Genomic DNA, 17871 nt, shown 5'->3' on the forward strand with positions numbered 1-17871 from the left:
TTTAGATGCATAGTATACAGTATATAGAGCATTTAAAGAGTTAAACCTGGAGACACTGAGCGGGCAGGAGCCATGCTGCCTCTGAGACCGCCCCTGTTTTCTCTGACCTCACAGTTCAACTGGCACACACATATACACATGCTCAGGAAGGGAACGCTCGCACAGCCACACAGACACATGATATAGCAAGACTTGCACACAAACACACAGACACACAGACACTTATTGAGTTTCAAGAGGGTCCATGTCTTCAGCTGTCAGAGGGAGTTGGGACTTGGAGGAGGAAAACTGGGTTTCAGAAAAATGCAGAGGAGAGGAAGACGCTGACGAGGAGGGAGACAGAGGGGAGAGGGGAGACAGAGGGGAGGGGGGAGACATAGGGGAGGGGGGAGACAGAGGGGAGGGGGGAGACAGAGGGGAGAGGGGAGACAGAGGGGAGGGGGGAGACATAGGGGAGGGGGGAGACAGAGGTGAGGGGGACAGAGGTGAGGGGGGGAGACAGAGGTGAGGGGGAAGACAGAGGTGAGGGGGAAGACAGAGGTGAGGGGGGAGACAGGGGAGGGGGGACAGAGGTGAGGGGGGAGACAGGGGAGGGGGGGGACAGAGGGGACAGAGGGGAGGAGGAGACAGAGGGGGAGGGGGGACAGAGGGGAGGAGGAGACAGAGGGGGAGGGGGAGACAGAGGGGAGGGGGGAGACAGAGGGGTCGGCGGAGCTCCTGCCAAATGTATGACCATATTAGAGACACACATTTCCCTCAGATTACAGAGATCCACAAAGAATTTGAAAACAAACCCAATTTTGATAAACTCCCTTATCTACTGGGAGAAATACCACAGTGTGCCATCACAGCAGCAATATTTGTGACTTGTTGCCACAAGAAAAGGGCAACCAGTGAAGAACAAACACCATTGTAAATACAACCCATACTTAGGTTTATTTATTTTCCCATTTGTACTTTAACTATTTGCACATTGTTACAACACTGAAATGTCTTTATTCTTTTGGAACTTCTGAGTGTAATATTTACTGTTAATATTTATTGTTTATTTCACTTTTGTTTACTATCTACTTCACTTGCTTTGGCAATGTTAACATATGTTTCCCATGCCAATAAAGCCCTTAAATTGAAAATTGAATTGAGCGTCTGCTAAATGACTAAAATGTAAATGTAAATGTAAAATTGAATTGACAGAGGGGAGGGGGGAGACAGAGGGGAGGGGGGAGTGTGTGAGAGCTTTCTGATCAAGCCTTCATGCAGAGATTGTTCAAAAAGACAGTGAGAGCCAGACATAGGAATGGAAAGGACCAAATCAAGCTAGTTAATCTGCATTTTGTTTATTTTGACCTTCATCTGGATAGAAAAGGAATTCCAAATTGGAGGTTTAAGGGAGCTTCACTCTTGCTTCTACGACTGTTGAACATGCGCTTGGTGACAAACTCATCACAGAAAAAAAAAAAAAATTCTCTCCCACAACCACATCTAAGGATGTTACCCGGGAGAAAATATTTGACTTTTTGAAACACACAGCAGCTTTTCAAGAGGCAGATTTTTCAATGTTTTTGACAGGAGGAATGTTGGTGGGAAATACCAAGGAGGATTTTCCTCGAAGCCTCAGACTTTCTCCCAGATTCTCGCAGGGATTCTCTTGCTGTTTTGTATTTTCTTGTTGTTGCAGCGTCTTCGGTCCTGTCTGTTTGACATATCATTCATTTGAGCGGCAATGGGAACCAGGTGCGGCGTGAGGAAAGAAGCAGGGTCGCGCGAAAGGAGACGGACAAGAGCACTCTAATGTTCCCACCGTAGCTTTCAAAAGGAGAAGGAAACCAAGAAAAGCAGAGGAAAAAGTTGAAAAGGGGAGAAAGAGGGAGTGAGAGGAGGAGAGAAATATGAGTTTACCAACAAACTGTGTATTCATGGCCCCCTCCTCGGACCGGTCATTCAAAGTGCGGAATGGGAATATCTGTGGATCCCTGTGTGCAGTCAACCGGCCCATTGACATTGTCCAGAAGCGCAGGCGGTAAATACACCACATTATTATTCCCTCTCACCTATTCTCCCAGATGCTGCATGTGATCATTTCCATGTAAAAGGACCCATGAGCACCAACCTGTGAAATTCATAGGAGCATGTCAAGTCTGCTGTCAAGTGAAAGCTAAGAGTCTTTTTATTTTTTATTAAGACATATATATAAATGTTTCAACCATTTTCTATCCTAAATATTAGGAATAAGCAAAGGCTTTGATTTATAGAAATAGATAGAAAAGGGGTTTTACAAAACATCTACCAGAAAAAGTCTTAAAAGTTATTAGAAATACATCAAAACACAATAATGTTAAAGTAAAGACCCCTGCCAACTAATATCAACACTTATATTTAGTTTTGGAGAGATTACTTTCCTTGTTTAAGTTTAAGAAACATTGCCTTGAAATGCCGTTACCAAAATCCCACATATCTTTAAGATATTTTCTAATTTCTCTCCTTCATTAGGAGGGAGGATATTGAAAGTTCACATAAGTAACAAGTAAAGGTTGACCTAACAATGAGTTATTGTGTTTTTAGTGATATCTACTTGGTTTATGAATTATTCAGTTAAATTAAATTATGAATTATTAAATTAAAACTTGAAATTCCGTTACTAAACTGGTAACGGAATTTCCCGAAATATCTGTAACGGAATTACTGCAATTGAATTGGCTACAATGGGAAATTATAGTAGTCACAAACCACATTTGGGTCACAGTCCTCCCTTCCACTGGCATAGTGTTACGTTCAACTCATAATTGTTTTCTTTGTCTTTCTGTCGTCTGGTGTTCAAAGCAAGTGTGAAAGAAGTCTGGACAACCCCTGCCTCTCTCTCTCCTTCTCTCTCTCACTCTCTCTCTCTGCCTCTCTCTCACTCTCTGCCTCTCTCTCTTCTCTCTCTCTTCTCTCTCTCCAGTTAATGTCACCTCTCCCGGCTCTTACTGACACCTACCCATGAGCACCCTCTCTTTCCATTTACTATAACCAGCATCCTTACCGACCGACACTGGACTTCCATGAACATTGAAAAGTAGTTGAAATTTGGTCAGTTCACCCTGGCCTTGATTCCAATGTACACAGATGTCATTTTGGGTTTTTTGGTATGGTCCGGACCGGACCAGCTTTAATTTCAACGTCCACAGATGTTGATTTTTGGTCCGGTCCGGACCGGCCTTGATTTGGCCCGAACATAGACATCCATGATTGGTTCAGATTTGGCCCAGTTGGACCAAATCTGAACCAATCATAGATGTCTGTGTTTCACAAGTGTGGAGAGCACTGTACAGTATAGTACAGTAGAGTAAAGTAAAGTAAGAAAAATAATGTTGAGCATAGTTCAGTACAGTACACAGTAGAGCACACTAGAGTTGAGAACACTAATGTACTGTATTGTACTGAGCTGTACTCTACTTTACTCTACTCTACTGTACTCTACTGTGTTGTACTTTGATGTCCAAACTTGTAAAACATAGATGTCTATGATTGGTTCAGATTTGGTCCAGTCCCACATTTGGTCTTGTTTGGGGGCAAAGCTCATTAAAATAACAGCCATTGCATTGCGTATAATAATACCCAAATAGGCAAAGGAGGATATTGCATATTTATACCTTTTTTACCTACAGTGGGGAGAACAAGTATTTGATACACTGTCGATTTTTTTTTTGCTTGCCTATTGTCCTGTAGCCCATCCCAGCCTTGTGCAGGTCTACAATGTTATCCCTGATGTCCTTACACAGCTCTCTGGTCTTGGCCATTATGGAGAGGTTGGAGTCTGTTTGATTGAGTGTGTGGACAGGTGTCTTTTATACAGGTAACGAGTTCAAACAGGTGCAGTTAATACAGGTAATGAGTGGAGAACAGGAGGGCTTCTTAAAGAAAAACTAACAGGTCTGTGAGAGCCGGAATTCGTACTGGTTGGTAGGTGATCAAATACTTATGTCATGCAAAAAAATGCAAATGAATTACTTAAAAATCATACAAAGTGATTTTCTGGATTTTTGTTTTAGATTCCGTCTCTCACAGTTGAAGTGTACCTATGATAAAAATTACAGACCTCTACATGCTTTGTAAGTAGGAAAACCTGCAAAATCGGCAGTGTATCAAATACTTGTTCTCCCCACTGTATTTAAGATACATCACCATGAAGAGAGTTATGTTCATATCAATAATTATGCATTTCTGTGTAGTACAGATTAGGGACCCATTATGAAATTCCGTTACCGCAATTCCATTACCGGGTGTAAATCCATTTCACTTACTGTAGTTTAATACTGTTGTTCAATAACCAAAAGAGAAAAGGTGTAATGTCATAGCTGACACCCGATTTTGTCTGCAGACATCTTTGAATCTTAATTCGGAGCAGATATTTAACCGAGTTTTTGGAAATCGTGGTAACACAAAAAACGTAAATTCTGTTACCAAACTTTGATTGGCACAGTTCTTCCAATAAATGTGTTTTTGTAAAATGTTCTGTGCAAATTGTTAAAACTAGTCCTTATGTGTAGAGTTGTATGGTTGGTTAAACTTTGAAATCAATGGATTTTGTTTGGCATAAATTGAAAGTGAGCGCAATTCCTTTACCCTGGAATTGTCCATGTGTCATTTTCAGCACGCACACAGATCTGTGTGCTTTTAGGCCAGTTTCACTTTAATACAGCTCTTTCTTCCTGTCTTGGTGCTGGTTTTGTGTCACCCTTGTTACCACAAGCTGTGCTGAGTCTTAGAAGTCGTGGGAGCTTTTTTTGAAGTTTTTATAACGGTTTGGTGTTAGGATGTTTCTCAGTGATGTAGCTGTGTGTATAGCCATTACTGTGACTGGAATATGACTCTCAGGCTAGAATGATGTGGCCAGAGGGTTTATTTTAATGAAGAACACATGGCTTCTCAGCACAGGTGAAGTCAGGGGTCTTCTGGTTTGTGACAGACTTATTACCACTACTGGCATTCACACCACACACACACACACACACACACACACTCACGCGCGGCTCACACCACACCACACTAGACTCAACAGATGGCAATATGTGAAAGGGACCATTATGTTAGCTATATAGTTTGTACCCCGGGGACTCGGGTCCACGTTAGTCTCAGTGCTCCAGTTTAAAAACCAAAATGGAAATATGACTAATTCTGTATCTGACATTTGAAAATGCATGACGACAATCCCCTTCACCGCGGAAACAAAGTCTGTTTACAATGTCAGACCCAAATGTTTAAAACACTTCAAAGGCAATGTCTAATGAACGTTGAGTCAGGCGTATTTAAAGGCCGGCGTTGCGGCCCGATGAATTGAACATATGCGACTAATAACACAGTAAAAATCTGTTTAGATGAAAACTATGTATACTGTATAATCTTCCAAATCCTCTAACTAGCCTCTCATCATTTTAGTTTCCACTAATGCCAACAAGCAGCCCTCCTTCCAATGCTGTGCTTTACAATATTAATGCTTTGGGCACAACTTGATTAAGCCATGAGTAGGAGTAGATGATTTATAGTTAATGCTGTGGATATGATTTACACGCACAGGAAAAGCAGCTCTTGAGGTTTGTGACTGCTGGCGAGAATGGAGTGTCAGAAGGCCGCCTTCTCTCTCCTAGTTGGGTTCAGGCTTTGTCAAGCATCCCTCGTCTCGTCTCATCTTGTCCAGTCTTGTCTCATCTTTTTTTGTCTTGTCTCATGTCCAGCTCCACACTGGACCTTCTCTATCTTTGCTCAGACATTCTCCTGATCCTATTAGTCTGTTTTAATCTCTTATAATAGTATAATATTACTGATAGTACTATTAAGTATAATACTATTGCATGACTGTATGAGTAAGTTTTGCTTAGACTATGAACAATACAGAGTTCTTTAGTAGAATAACCCGGTGTGATGAGTAATGTGTGGTGATATTGGATACATCCCATAATGAGCAGCCAGCTCACATATGATTCAGATGAAAACCATTTGACAACCCTTTCATAAGGTGCTGCTTCCCGCTCAATGACGTGAATGTGGTGAGCAGACGCATGATGGTAATTATAAACTGAAAACCATAGGACACGATAAGCATAAACAAGGCTGGATATTAGCAGGCAGGCATTGGTAACTGAGATTAGAAGTGAGGTGTTGTGTTGGTTGCGTGTCCACGTCTGTTTGTGACTCCTGTGAAATATCCCATGTACATGCAGCAGCTTATTCCAACGGCAGTCTGAGTCACAGAGAGTATACAGTACCTTCAGAAATTATTCATACCCCTTGACTTATTCCACATTTTGTTGTGTTACAGCCTGAATTCAAAATGGATAAAAACAAAAAACAAATCTCTCCCATCTCCGCACCATACCCCATAATGACAAAGTGAAAACCTGTTTGCAAATGTATTGAAAATGAAATACAGAAATATCTAATTGACATAAGTGTTCACACCCCTTTGCTATAACACTCCAATATGAGCTCAGGTGCATCCAATTTCTTTTGATCATCCTTGAGATATAATTACAACTTGATATGGAATCATGTACTAACCAAAAAAGTGTTAAACCAAAGATTCTTCAAAGTAGCCACCCTTTGCCTTGATGACAGCTTTGCACACTCTTGGCATTCTCTCAAACAGCTTCATGCGGTAGTCACCTGGAATCCATTTCAATTAACAGGTGTGCCTTGTTAAAAGTTAATTTGTGGAATTTCTTTCATTGTTAATGCGTTTGAGACAATCAGTTGTGCTGTGACAAGGTAGGGGTGGTATACAGAAGATAGTCCTATTTGGTAAAAGACCAAGTCCAATAAGCAAAGAGAAACGACAGTCCATCATTACTTTAAGACATGAAGGTCAGTCAATACGGAACATTTTAAGAACTTTGAAAGTTTCTTCAAGTGCAGTCGCAAAAACCATCAAGCGCTATGATGAAACTGGCTCTCATGAGGACCGCCACAGGAAAGGAAGACCCAGAGTTATCTCTGCTGCAGAGGATAAGTTAATTAGTTACCAGCCTCAGAAATCGGCAATTAACTGCACCTCAGATTGCAGCCCAAATAAATGCTTCACAGAGTTCAAGTAACAGACACATCTCCACATCAACTGTTCAGAGGAGACTGCATGAATCAGGCCTTCATGGTCGAATTGCTGCAAAGAAACCACTACTAAAGGACACCAATAAGAAGGAGCGATTTGCTTGGACCAAGAAACACGACCAATGGACATTAGACCGGTGGAAATCTGTCCTTTGGTCTGAGGGGTCCAAATTTGAGATTTTTGGTTCCAACCGCCGTGTCTTTTTGAGACGCAGAGTAGATAAATGGATGATCTCCGCATGTGTGGTTCCCACCGTGAAGCAGGGAGGAGGAGGTGTGATGGTGTGGGGGTGCTTTGCTGGTGACACTGTCTGTGATTTATTTAGAATTCAAGTCACAATTAGCCAGCATGACTACCACAGCATTCTGCAGCGATACGCCATCCCATCTGGTTTGCGTTTTGAACTCTTTGGCCTGAATGCAAAGCGCTATGTCTGTAGAAAACCAGGCACAGCTCATCCCCTATCTAACACCATCCCTACTGTGACGCATGTTGGTGGCAGCATCATGCTATGGGGATGCTTTTCAACAGCAGGGACTGGGAGACTGGTAAGGATAGAGGGAGCAATGAATGGAGCCAAATACAGGCAAATCCTTGACGAGAACCTGCTTCAGAGTGCAAACGACCTTAGAATGGGGGCGATGATTTATGTTCCAACAGGACAATGACCCCAAGCATACAGCCAAAGCAATGCTGGAATAGCATAAGAACAAGAATGTGAAAGATCTTGAGTGGCCAGCCAAAGCCCAGACTTGAATCCCATTGGAAATCTGTGGAAAGACTTGAAGATTGCTGTTCACCGCCGCTCCCCATCTAACGTAACAGAGCTTGAGAAAATCTGCAAGGAAGAATGGGAGAAAATCCCCAAATCCAGATGTGCAAAGTTGATACAGACATACCCAAGAAGACTTAAATTCGACCATGAAGGCCTGATTCACACAGTCCCCTCTGAACAGTTGATGTTGAGATGTGTCTGTGACTTGAACTCTTTGAAGCATTTATTTGGGCTGCAATTTCTGAGGCTGGTAACTCTAATGAACTTATCCTCTGCAGCAGAGGTAATTCTTGGTCTTCCTTTCCTGTGGCGGTCCTCATGAGAGCCAGTTTCATCATAGCGCTTGATGGTTTTTGCGACTGCACTTGAAGAAACTTTCAATGTTATTGAAATGTTCCGTATTGACTGACCTTCATGTCTTAAAGTAATGATGGACTTTCGTTTCTCTTTGCTTATTTGAGCTGTTCTTGCCATAATATGGACTTGGTCTTTTACCAAATAGGGCTGTCTTCTGCATACCCCCATTGTCACAACACAACTGATTGGCTCAAATGCATTAAGACGGAAAGAAATTCCACAAATTAACTTTTAGGAATGCACACCTGTTAATTGAAATGCATTCCAGGTGACTACCTCATGAAGCTGGTTGAGAGAATGCCAATAGTGTTTAAAGCTGTCATCAAGGCAGAGGGTGGCTATTTGAAGAATCTCGAATATAAAATATATTTTGATTTGTTTAACACTTTTTTGGTTACTACATGATTCCATATGTGTTATTTCATAGTTTTTATGTCTTCACTATTATTCTACAATGTAAAAATAAATAAAAACCCTTTGAATCAGTAGGTGTGTCCAAACTTTTGACTGGTAGTGTATATCGAGAGAACGGTGTCACGCCCTGGCTCTGGGGACTCTTAATTGTTGAGCCAGGGTGTGGATTTTCTATGTTTAGTTTTCTTTGGTTTTTGTTCTAGATCGTTTATATCTATGTTTGGCCAGGGTGGTTCCCAATCAGAGACGGCTGTAGCTCGTTGTCTCTGATTGGGGACCATACTTAGGCAGCCCTTTGGCATGTTAGGTTGTGGGATCTTGTTCCATAAGGTTTTGTGTATAACCTAGGACTTCACGTATCGTTTGGTTTATTGTTTTGGTTTGTGTGTACACTAATAAAGAATGTACGCTTATCACGCTGCGCCTTGGTCTGCTTCATTCAGCGATCGTGACAAACGGGTTCAGAATATTAGGGATCAATGAAAGAAAGCCATCTAAATATATGCATATTCGTCTCCGTTTCAGCACCAATTGGTAGATTTAAAAATACTCTGATCTTGTAAATTATTTAGGGTTAGGACAGTATTTATGAATAATAAAAAACAGGTTTGAAGAGCCTTTACGCACGAATGAAAGAAAACAGTGGTTTGATGAATTCTGAAAATTGGCACAGTCAGTTCTTCAACCCATGGCAAAGTTGGAAGATTAGTGTACATAGAATTATAATAGGGAGGATAGTGTACAATAGTAGGTCTGTTACCTGCACAAGCCATGGAACTGTGTGATGACAGCCAAGTATTGCGCCATGTGTCTGGTTCAAACTGTTACGGCTTGGTCTGCGCTCTGCTCCATAATGATTTAATTAGCCTAGTCTTTTTTTTAATCAACTGTTACTAATGATTCTCAGCAACAACCACATGGCCACGACGTTGTTTACAGAGGAAGTTATTGAAGGTAAATGAAACAATGTAATTAAATGTAATGATAATGTAGGCTGAAGGGAACTAACAGTAAATAATATTTCACATGATAAAAATAGGAAACAGAGAAAGCCGGGGTAGCCTATAATTAAGACATTTGAGAGTGCCCATCCCTGCAAGTTAAAAGTCTGTACAATTTAAATTATGCATAATGGCACAGCATTTCATGAACTTTACTGTGGGAAAGTTGATATGTTGACATGCTTCCGTTTGCTGCCATATGACTGGTTTTACATTTGTCTCCAACTAGAAAAAAAATTATTCACATTTTGTTGTGTTAGAAAGTGGGATTAAAATGGATTTAATTGTTATTTTTGTCAATGATCTACACAAAATACTCTGTCATGTCAAAGTGGAAGAAAAATTATAACATTTGTACAACATTTATGAAAAATAAAACACTAAAATAACTTGATTACATAAGTATTCAACCCCCTGATTTAATACATGTTATAATCACCTTTGGCAGCGATTACAGTTGCAAGTCTTTCTGTGTAAGTGTCTAAGAGCTTTGCACACCTGGATTGTACAATATTTGCACATTATTATTTTTAAATTTCTTCAAGCTCTGTCAAGTTGGTTGTTGATCATTGCTAGACAGCCATTTTCAAGTCTTCCCATAGATTTTCAAGCTGATTTAAGTCAAAACTGTAACTATGCCACTCAGGAAGTGGTACAAACGGGATGCATGTTTTGGAATAATTGTTATTCTGTACAGGCTTCCTTCTTTTCACTCTGTCAATTGGGTTAGTATTGTGTAGTAACTACAATGTTGTTGATCCATCCTCAGCTTTCTTCTATTGCAGCCATTAAACTCTGTAACTGTTTTAAAGTCACCATTGACCTCATGGTGAAATCCCTGAAAGGACTCCTGTATCTTTGTAGTGACTGGGTGTATTGATACACCATCCAAAGTGTAATTAATAACTACACCATGCTCAAAGGGATATTCATTGTCTTCTTTTAAATTGTTTTACCCAACTACCAATAGTTGCCCTTCTTTGCGAGGCATTTGAAAACCTCCTTGGTCTTTGTGGGTGAATCTGTGTTTGAAATGTACTGCTTGACTGAGGGACCTTACAGATAATTGTATGTGTGGGGTACAGAGATGAGGTAGTCATTCAAAAATCAGGCTGTAACACAACAAAATATGGAATAAGTCAAGGGGTATTAATACTTTCTGAAGGCACTGTATGCGACCCAGTGGGACCGCCTCTCCTAGAAAGCTCTCAGACAGACAATAATACGAGTTTGGCCTCTGACCCTGTGGTTTTACAGTAGCTTGCCAAATTCGATGCTGGGGCCCAACCTATTTTGACATAGTTAGAGACGTTTCACAAAGCCCTGCCCCCAAAGGTCCGATATTGATCTCATATTCCTGGTTATTTTTGTTGTCTGTTTGAAGTGTTTTTAAAATAGAGGCAGAATATGCTGTATGAACAGACATGTTGTAAATCCCCCAAACAAAGAAGAGATAGACCGGAAGATAGTAAACTTATTATAATACATTTAGGAGAGAAGTAAAATACTTTAATCCATTGTTTCAATGCCATTCCCTCTATATCTTCTTGAGTGAAGGCAGTCAAAACCAATACCTTAGCTTTTAGAATAAGCCAAAAACTTGCATCAAAGTCTGAATTTCCAAGAAGATATTGAGTTTTCTTTTGTTCCCCTATACAATCATTATTTTGTTGAGTACATTTGACTCATCCAAGCTACCTGCTTACTGGTTTGGACAGAATAGGGCCCCCCATTTTCTTTTTGCATAACAAGAACAAATTGGGTAGCAACCAATGCCCCCTGCTGACTGGGTTAAAGCCTGTGGAGTGGTCTTATCTGGTGTCCATCAAGCCCCACTGTGCTAGTTTATCATGCACCGCCTTGCTCCAACGACTCAGAAACCACTGGTGACGTCAAAGCACACCCACTCTCAGACGCCTCAACCTCTGTGGTCGATAACATGGGGCCTCTGTCACAGATAGGGAGAGTAGGAGTAGGAGTGTGAGAAAGTGTGTGTGCACGCGCGCACTTGTGTGTATGCTTGTGTGTTGTTGTGTGTGTGCTGATGTGCTTGTGTGAGAATATAAAAACACACACACTGTGGCGTACTGCATTAGCATCGAACAGCTCCCGCGATATGCAACTTTTCAGGGAAGTCAGGAACCAATATACACAATCAGTTAGGAAAGCAAAGGCTAGCTTTTTCAAACAGAAATTTGCATCCTGTAGCACTAACTCAAAAAGGTTTTGGGACACTGTAAAGTCCATGGAGAATAAAAGCACTTCCTCCCAGCTACCCACTGCACTGAGGTTAGGAAACACTGTCACCACCGATAAATCTACGATAATCGAGAATTTCAATAAGCATTTTGCTACGGCTGGCCATGCTTTCCACCTGACTACCCCTACCCCGGCCACCAGCTCTGCACCCTCCGCTGCAACTTGCCCGTGCCCCCCCCACCGCTTCTCCTTCACCCAAATTCAGATAGCTGATGTCCTGAAAGGGCTGCAAAATCTGGACCCCTACAAATCAGCTGGGCTAGACAATCTGGACCCTTTCTTTCTAAAATGTGCTGCTGAAATTGTCACAACCCCTATTACTAGCCTGTTCAACCTCTTTTTCGTATCGTCTGAGATCCCCAGAGATTGGAAAGCTGCCGCGGTCATCTCCCTCTTCAAAGGGGGTGACACTCTAGATCCAAACTGTTACAGACCTATATCCATCCTACCTTGCCTTTCGAAAGTATTTGAAAGCCAAGTTAACAAACAGATCACCGACCACTTCGAATCCCAACGTACCTTCTACGCTATGCAATCTGGTTTCCGAGCTGGTCATGGGTGCACCTCAGCCACGCTTAAGGTCCTAAATGATATAATAACCGCGATTGATAAAAGACAGTACTGTGCAGCCGTCTTCATCGACCTGGCCAAGGCTTTTGACGCTGTCAATCACCACATTCTTATTGGCAGACTAAATAGCCTTGGTTCCTCAACTGACTGCCTCGCCTGGTTCACCAACTACTTTTCAGATAGAGTTCAATGTGTTAAATCGGAGGGCTTGTTGTCTGGACCTCTGGCAGTCTCTATGGGGGTGCCACAGGGTTCAATTCTCGGGCCGACTCTATTCTCTGTGTATTTCAATGATGTAGCTCTTGCTGCTGGTGACTCTCAGATCCACCTCTACGCAGACGACACCATTTTGTATACATCTGGCCCTTCGTTGGACACTGTGTTAACAAACCTCCAAACGAGCTTCAATGCCATACAACACTCCTTCCGTGGCCTCCAACTGCTCTTAAATCACTACTCTCGGCGGGTCTGACTTAGAATATGTGGACAATTACAAATACCTAGGTGTCTGGTTAGACCGTAAACTCTCCTTCCAGACTCACATTAAGCATCTCCAATCCAAAGTTAAATCTAGAATCGGCTTCCTGTTTCGCAACAAAGCCTCCTTCACTCATGCTGCTAAACATGCCCTCGTAAAACTGACTATCCTACCGATCCTTGACTTCGGCGATGTCATTTACAAAATAGCTTCCAACACTCAACTCAGCAAATTGGATGTAGTCTATCACAGTGCCATCCGTTTTGTCACCAAAGCCCCATATACTACCCACCATTGTGACCTGTACACTCTCGTTGGCTGGCCCTCACTACATATTCGTCGCCAAACCCACTGGCTCCAGGTCATCTATAAATCACTTCTAGGCAAATCCCTGCCGTAGCTTAGCTCATTGGTCACCATAGCAACACCCACCTGTAGTATGCGCTCCAGCAGGTATATCTCACTGGTCATCCCCAAAGCCAACACCTCCTTTGGCCGCCATTCCTTCCAGTTCTCTGCTGCCAATGACTGGAACGAACTACAATAATCTCTGAAGCTGGATACATTTATCTCCCTCATTAACTTTAAGCATCAGTTGTCAGAGCAGCTTACCAATCACTGTACCTGTACACAGCCCATCTGTAATTAGCTCACCCAACTACCTCATCCCCATATTGTTATATACATTGTTATTTATTTTGCTCATTTGCACCCCAGTATCTCTATTTGCACATCATCTTCTGCAAATCTATCACTCCAGTGTTAATACTAAATTGTAATTATTTTCACTATGGCCTATTTATTGCCTTACCTCCATAACTTACTACATTTGCACACACTGTATATAGATTTTCTATTGTGTTATTGACTGTACGTTTTTGTTTATTCCATATGTAACTCTGTGTTGTTGTTGTTTTTATCGCACTGCTTTGCTTCATCTTGGCCAGGTCGCAGTTGTAAATGAGAACTTGTTCTCAACTGGCTTATCTGGTTAAATAAAGGTTAAATAAAATAAAAAATAAATAAAAAAACACAGAAGCCACCGCAGCCTAGCCTTCTCTGTCTACCCTTCCTCCCCAAACCATCATCATTGTCACAATCAATGTTCTCTCTAAACTGCGCGTGTGCTCGGACGCGCACCTCCTCCAGGACTGCCGCCCAGAAGAAATGCCATGCCGCGCAGAGACGCAAGAGATCGAACTTCACTGAGTTCGCCCCATTAGTTTGCAATATATAGATCAACGTTTTTTCAGTGATCGAATCAACATTATATCTGAACCTCTTTTCAATGCAACAAACCAAAACAAATGCAAGATTTAGTCTGTGATGTTGTTGTAGGCAGAGCCAGAGCGCAACGGAGTAGAATTATATTGGCGGGGTAGCCCACCAGCGGTCTTTCAATGACCTGCGAGTGGAATGCCCTTTTCAGATCAGTTCATATCAGAGCGCAGAGCGGCGCGTGTGCACATTTGTTGATATTCTTTGCTTGTTAGGGAGTTATTAGCCCAGTTATAGATGATTATAGGTCAGCAATGGAGAGTTACTGCTTCTTACAAGAGCACAAAACGTGTAGGCTACATTTCAAGCTGTCTTTGAAAAGCCAGTCAGGTAAAAAGCTTTTGTCTTAATTAAAGCGTTGTATTTTGAGACAGGCTTGAATATGCAAATAAGCCAATAAGCAGAGCGGTAGTCTACATTGTCTAATCGCTGTATGGTAATAATAATTACTTTTATTTTGTAAAGTGGTTTCTTGCATCATACAACACAATACAATGCCATTTACAGAACTATTTGGCCCATGGTGTTACAGACAAAGTAAAAAATCATTAATGTCAAACCCTTCATAATGTAAAAACGTTTCTAAAAGTCTCATGCAATGTAGACCTGCATTGAACACTACATATAGGCTACTGTAGGCTATATCATAGAGATCAAAAGTTATTTCCGTGTGAACATTTTATGGGATTTGCGCCATTGGTTTTGTTGGTAGGCCTACATTATGCGTAAATAGCCACAATAGCCTATTGGCTACTGTCTAAAACTGTAAGGGGACAGCCTCAGTGTTCACTGTAAACGTGCGCCTGAAGTTGCACAAAATTCTCACAATGTTCAAGTTTCCGCTCACAAGACCTAAAATGTGTTCAGTGCCCCCAAAATTTTGATGGAACATTGGTCAGCAATATATCAAAAAAGTATATCTGTCTCCTCTAACAAACATTCTCACAGAAAGGGGACAGACACTTTTATGTTTCCTTCGTAAGAGACACCAGGCACATGTGACAAGAGGACATCATGCCCGGTGTGCCTCAGTCTTCCTCTTCTTGGCTTAATGTGAAAAGGAAGTGGAGGGAACTGCCTCACAACAGGGCTCAATCACTTGTTAATTGAAGGTCACCTATTAAAGCCATATGAGTCTTGTTAGAAGAGAGCAGCACTCCTGCTCCCCTGAGCTTGTTTGTTCCACGGTGAGTCCTGCTCTGAGTCCTGCTCTGCCCGTTGAGCCTCCATGCTCCATGGCCCGCCTGCCTAATTGTGGTCGCTCGGGGGTCGATGTAAAGGGGGGTCGATGCAAAGGGCCAAATAAAGACCTGGCCCGCTGGGGCCCTAGTCAGACTCAGCTGGCAGGATGCAGAGAGTGTGTGTTTGTGGAGTGTGTGCGTGTGTGTGTGTGTGTGTGTGTGTTGACAGGGTTGGGGGGCTTACTCATCAATATAACTTGTGGGAAGAGGGCTGCAGGTTTCTGACAGGGCTTGATTAGTTTATTACCTGAGCAGTCTAACCCATGTATCAGCCCTTAACCATTCAGCACATCCTTACACGGTGTGCCATTTAGATTAAGAGTTCCCATGTTACTGTTAATCAGTTCCCCACGTACCGTACCCAACATAATCAATAAGATGAGTCAGGCCTACTTACACTACATGACCAAAAGAATATGGACACCTGCTTGTCAAACATCTCATTCCAAAATCATGGGCATTAATATGGAGTTGGTCCCCACCTTGCTGCTTTAACAGCCTCCACTCTTCTGGGAAGGCTTTCCACTAGATGTTGGAACATTGCTGCTGGAACTTGCTTCCATTCAGCCACAAGAGCATTAGTGTGGCTGGGCACTGATGTTGGGCGATTAGGCCTGGCTCGCAGTCGGCGTTCCAATTAATCCAAAAGGTGTTCAATGGGGTTGAGGTCAGGGCTCTGTGCAGGCCACTCAAGTTCTTCCACACCGATCTCGACAAACCATTTCTGTATGGACCTCGCTTTGTGCACGGGGGCATTGTCGTGCTGAAACAGGAAAGGGCCTTCCCCAAACTGTTGCCACAAAGTTGGAAGCACAGAATTGTCTAGAATGTTATTGTATGCTGTAGTGTTAAGATTCGGGCCTAGCCCGAACCATGTAAAACAGCCCATGACCATTATTCCTCCTCCAGCAAACTTTACCGTTGGCACTATGCATTCGGGCAAGTAACGTTCTCCTGGCATCCGCCAAATCCAGATTAGTCCGTCGGACTGCCAGATGTTGAAGCGTGATTCATCACTCCAGAGAACACGTTTCCAGTGCTCCAGAGTGCAATGGCGGTGAGCTTTACACCACTCCAGCCGACGCTTGGCATTGCGCATGGTGATCTTCAGCTTGTGTGCTGCTATTGGGTAGTGAGTATGGCAACCAAGGACAGACGATTTTTACATGCTACACGCTTCAGCACTCGGCAGTCCCGTTCTGTGAGCTTGTGTGGCCTACCACTTCGTGGCTGAGCCGTTGTTGCTCCTAGACGTTTCCATTTCACATTAACAGCACTTACATTTGACCGGGGCAGCTCTAGCAGGGCAGACATTTTACAAACTGACTTGTTGGGAAGGTGGCATCCTATGACGGTGTCATGTTGAAAGTCACTGAACTCTTCAGTAAGGCCATTCTACTGCCAATGTTTGTCTATGGAGATTGCATGGCTGTGGGCTCGATTTTATACACCTGTCAGCAACGGGTGTGGCTGAAATAGCCGAATCAACTAATTTGAAGGGGTGTCCACATACTTCTGTATATATTGTGTATGTAGTCACCAAAGTCCTATCGCTATAGCTGAAACCCGTTCAGATTGACCAAGACCATAAGCACTCGGTTCAGGTCCATTTCAACACAGAACATTGAAATATCCTATTTCCAATTGGAAAAGGTATTGAATTGAACAAACCTCAAAGTTTGCGTCTGACTACATCGTCAACTCGTACTACCCCCGAAGTGTGTGTGCTGTATCTTAGTGGGTCTCTAAATGTGCCTATGAAGCAGCTGGCCTGCTCTCTGGCTTGCGTCTGTGGCTTTACATGACGACTCGTCCAGATGTGATTGACGTCAGTCTCACGACATAGAAGCCACCTTCAAACGGGAGTCCTTACAGACAGGACACACACACACTCTCCCTTTGATGTGGGAGCAGAGATCAGAGCCTCCCTGCCTTGGCTCTCTACCCCTCCGTCGTTCCCTTCACCCCACCCCTCCCTCCCTTCCTCCTTTAACCAAATGTTCACTGCTCCTGTTTTTTTCCCTCATATGCCACCATGCAGCCAATGGCCTTTTTTTTCTCTCATGATTATTATTATTTTTTACAAGGGAGTGTTTTTTCCACACAACATATTATAGACATTCCTCCCATAGACTTCAAAGACAGGGAAACCACTGGAAATACCCCTTATTCAGGAAACAGCTATTTGCATTTTCTCTCAAGGCCAGCGCTTTCACTTCCACTGATGACGTCACAGTCTGTCAATCATTGTGTCATTCACACTGAGAGTGCTTGACAGAGAAATACTTGTCTTTTGCCTCATGAGCTTTTATTTAACTTCCATTTTCCTCCAAGAATGGCTGAATATCTGTCGCCGATCCAGTTTGTTCTTGATTTCATGCACCTTCGAAGGCCCAAAAAATTGTCAAAGACTC

General features: G+C 42.5%; 1 protein-coding gene across 3 annotated transcripts in view; it reads left to right on the forward strand.

Annotated features, from left to right (window-relative positions):
- The window catches only part of LOC121533662 (cAMP-specific 3',5'-cyclic phosphodiesterase 4D), a 119875-nt gene that overhangs the window by 62096 nt on the left and 39908 nt on the right, over positions 1 to 17871 (forward strand). The window contains exon 1 of one of the 3 annotated variants that reach the window (XM_041839792.2): positions 1264 to 2020. The exons of the other annotated variants lie outside the window; for them this stretch is intronic. Coding sequence (XP_041695726.1) covers positions 1890 to 2020 — 131 coding nt within the window. The 5' untranslated portion in view covers positions 1264 to 1889. Of the gene's footprint in view, positions 1 to 1263; positions 2021 to 17871 lie in introns of those variants that run through there. 3 annotated transcript variants of the gene reach the window in all.

The sequence above is a fragment of the Coregonus clupeaformis genome, chromosome 20, assembly GCF_020615455.1.
Source record: "Coregonus clupeaformis isolate EN_2021a chromosome 20, ASM2061545v1, whole genome shotgun sequence".
Taxonomy (NCBI): domain Eukaryota; kingdom Metazoa; phylum Chordata; class Actinopteri; order Salmoniformes; family Salmonidae; genus Coregonus; species Coregonus clupeaformis.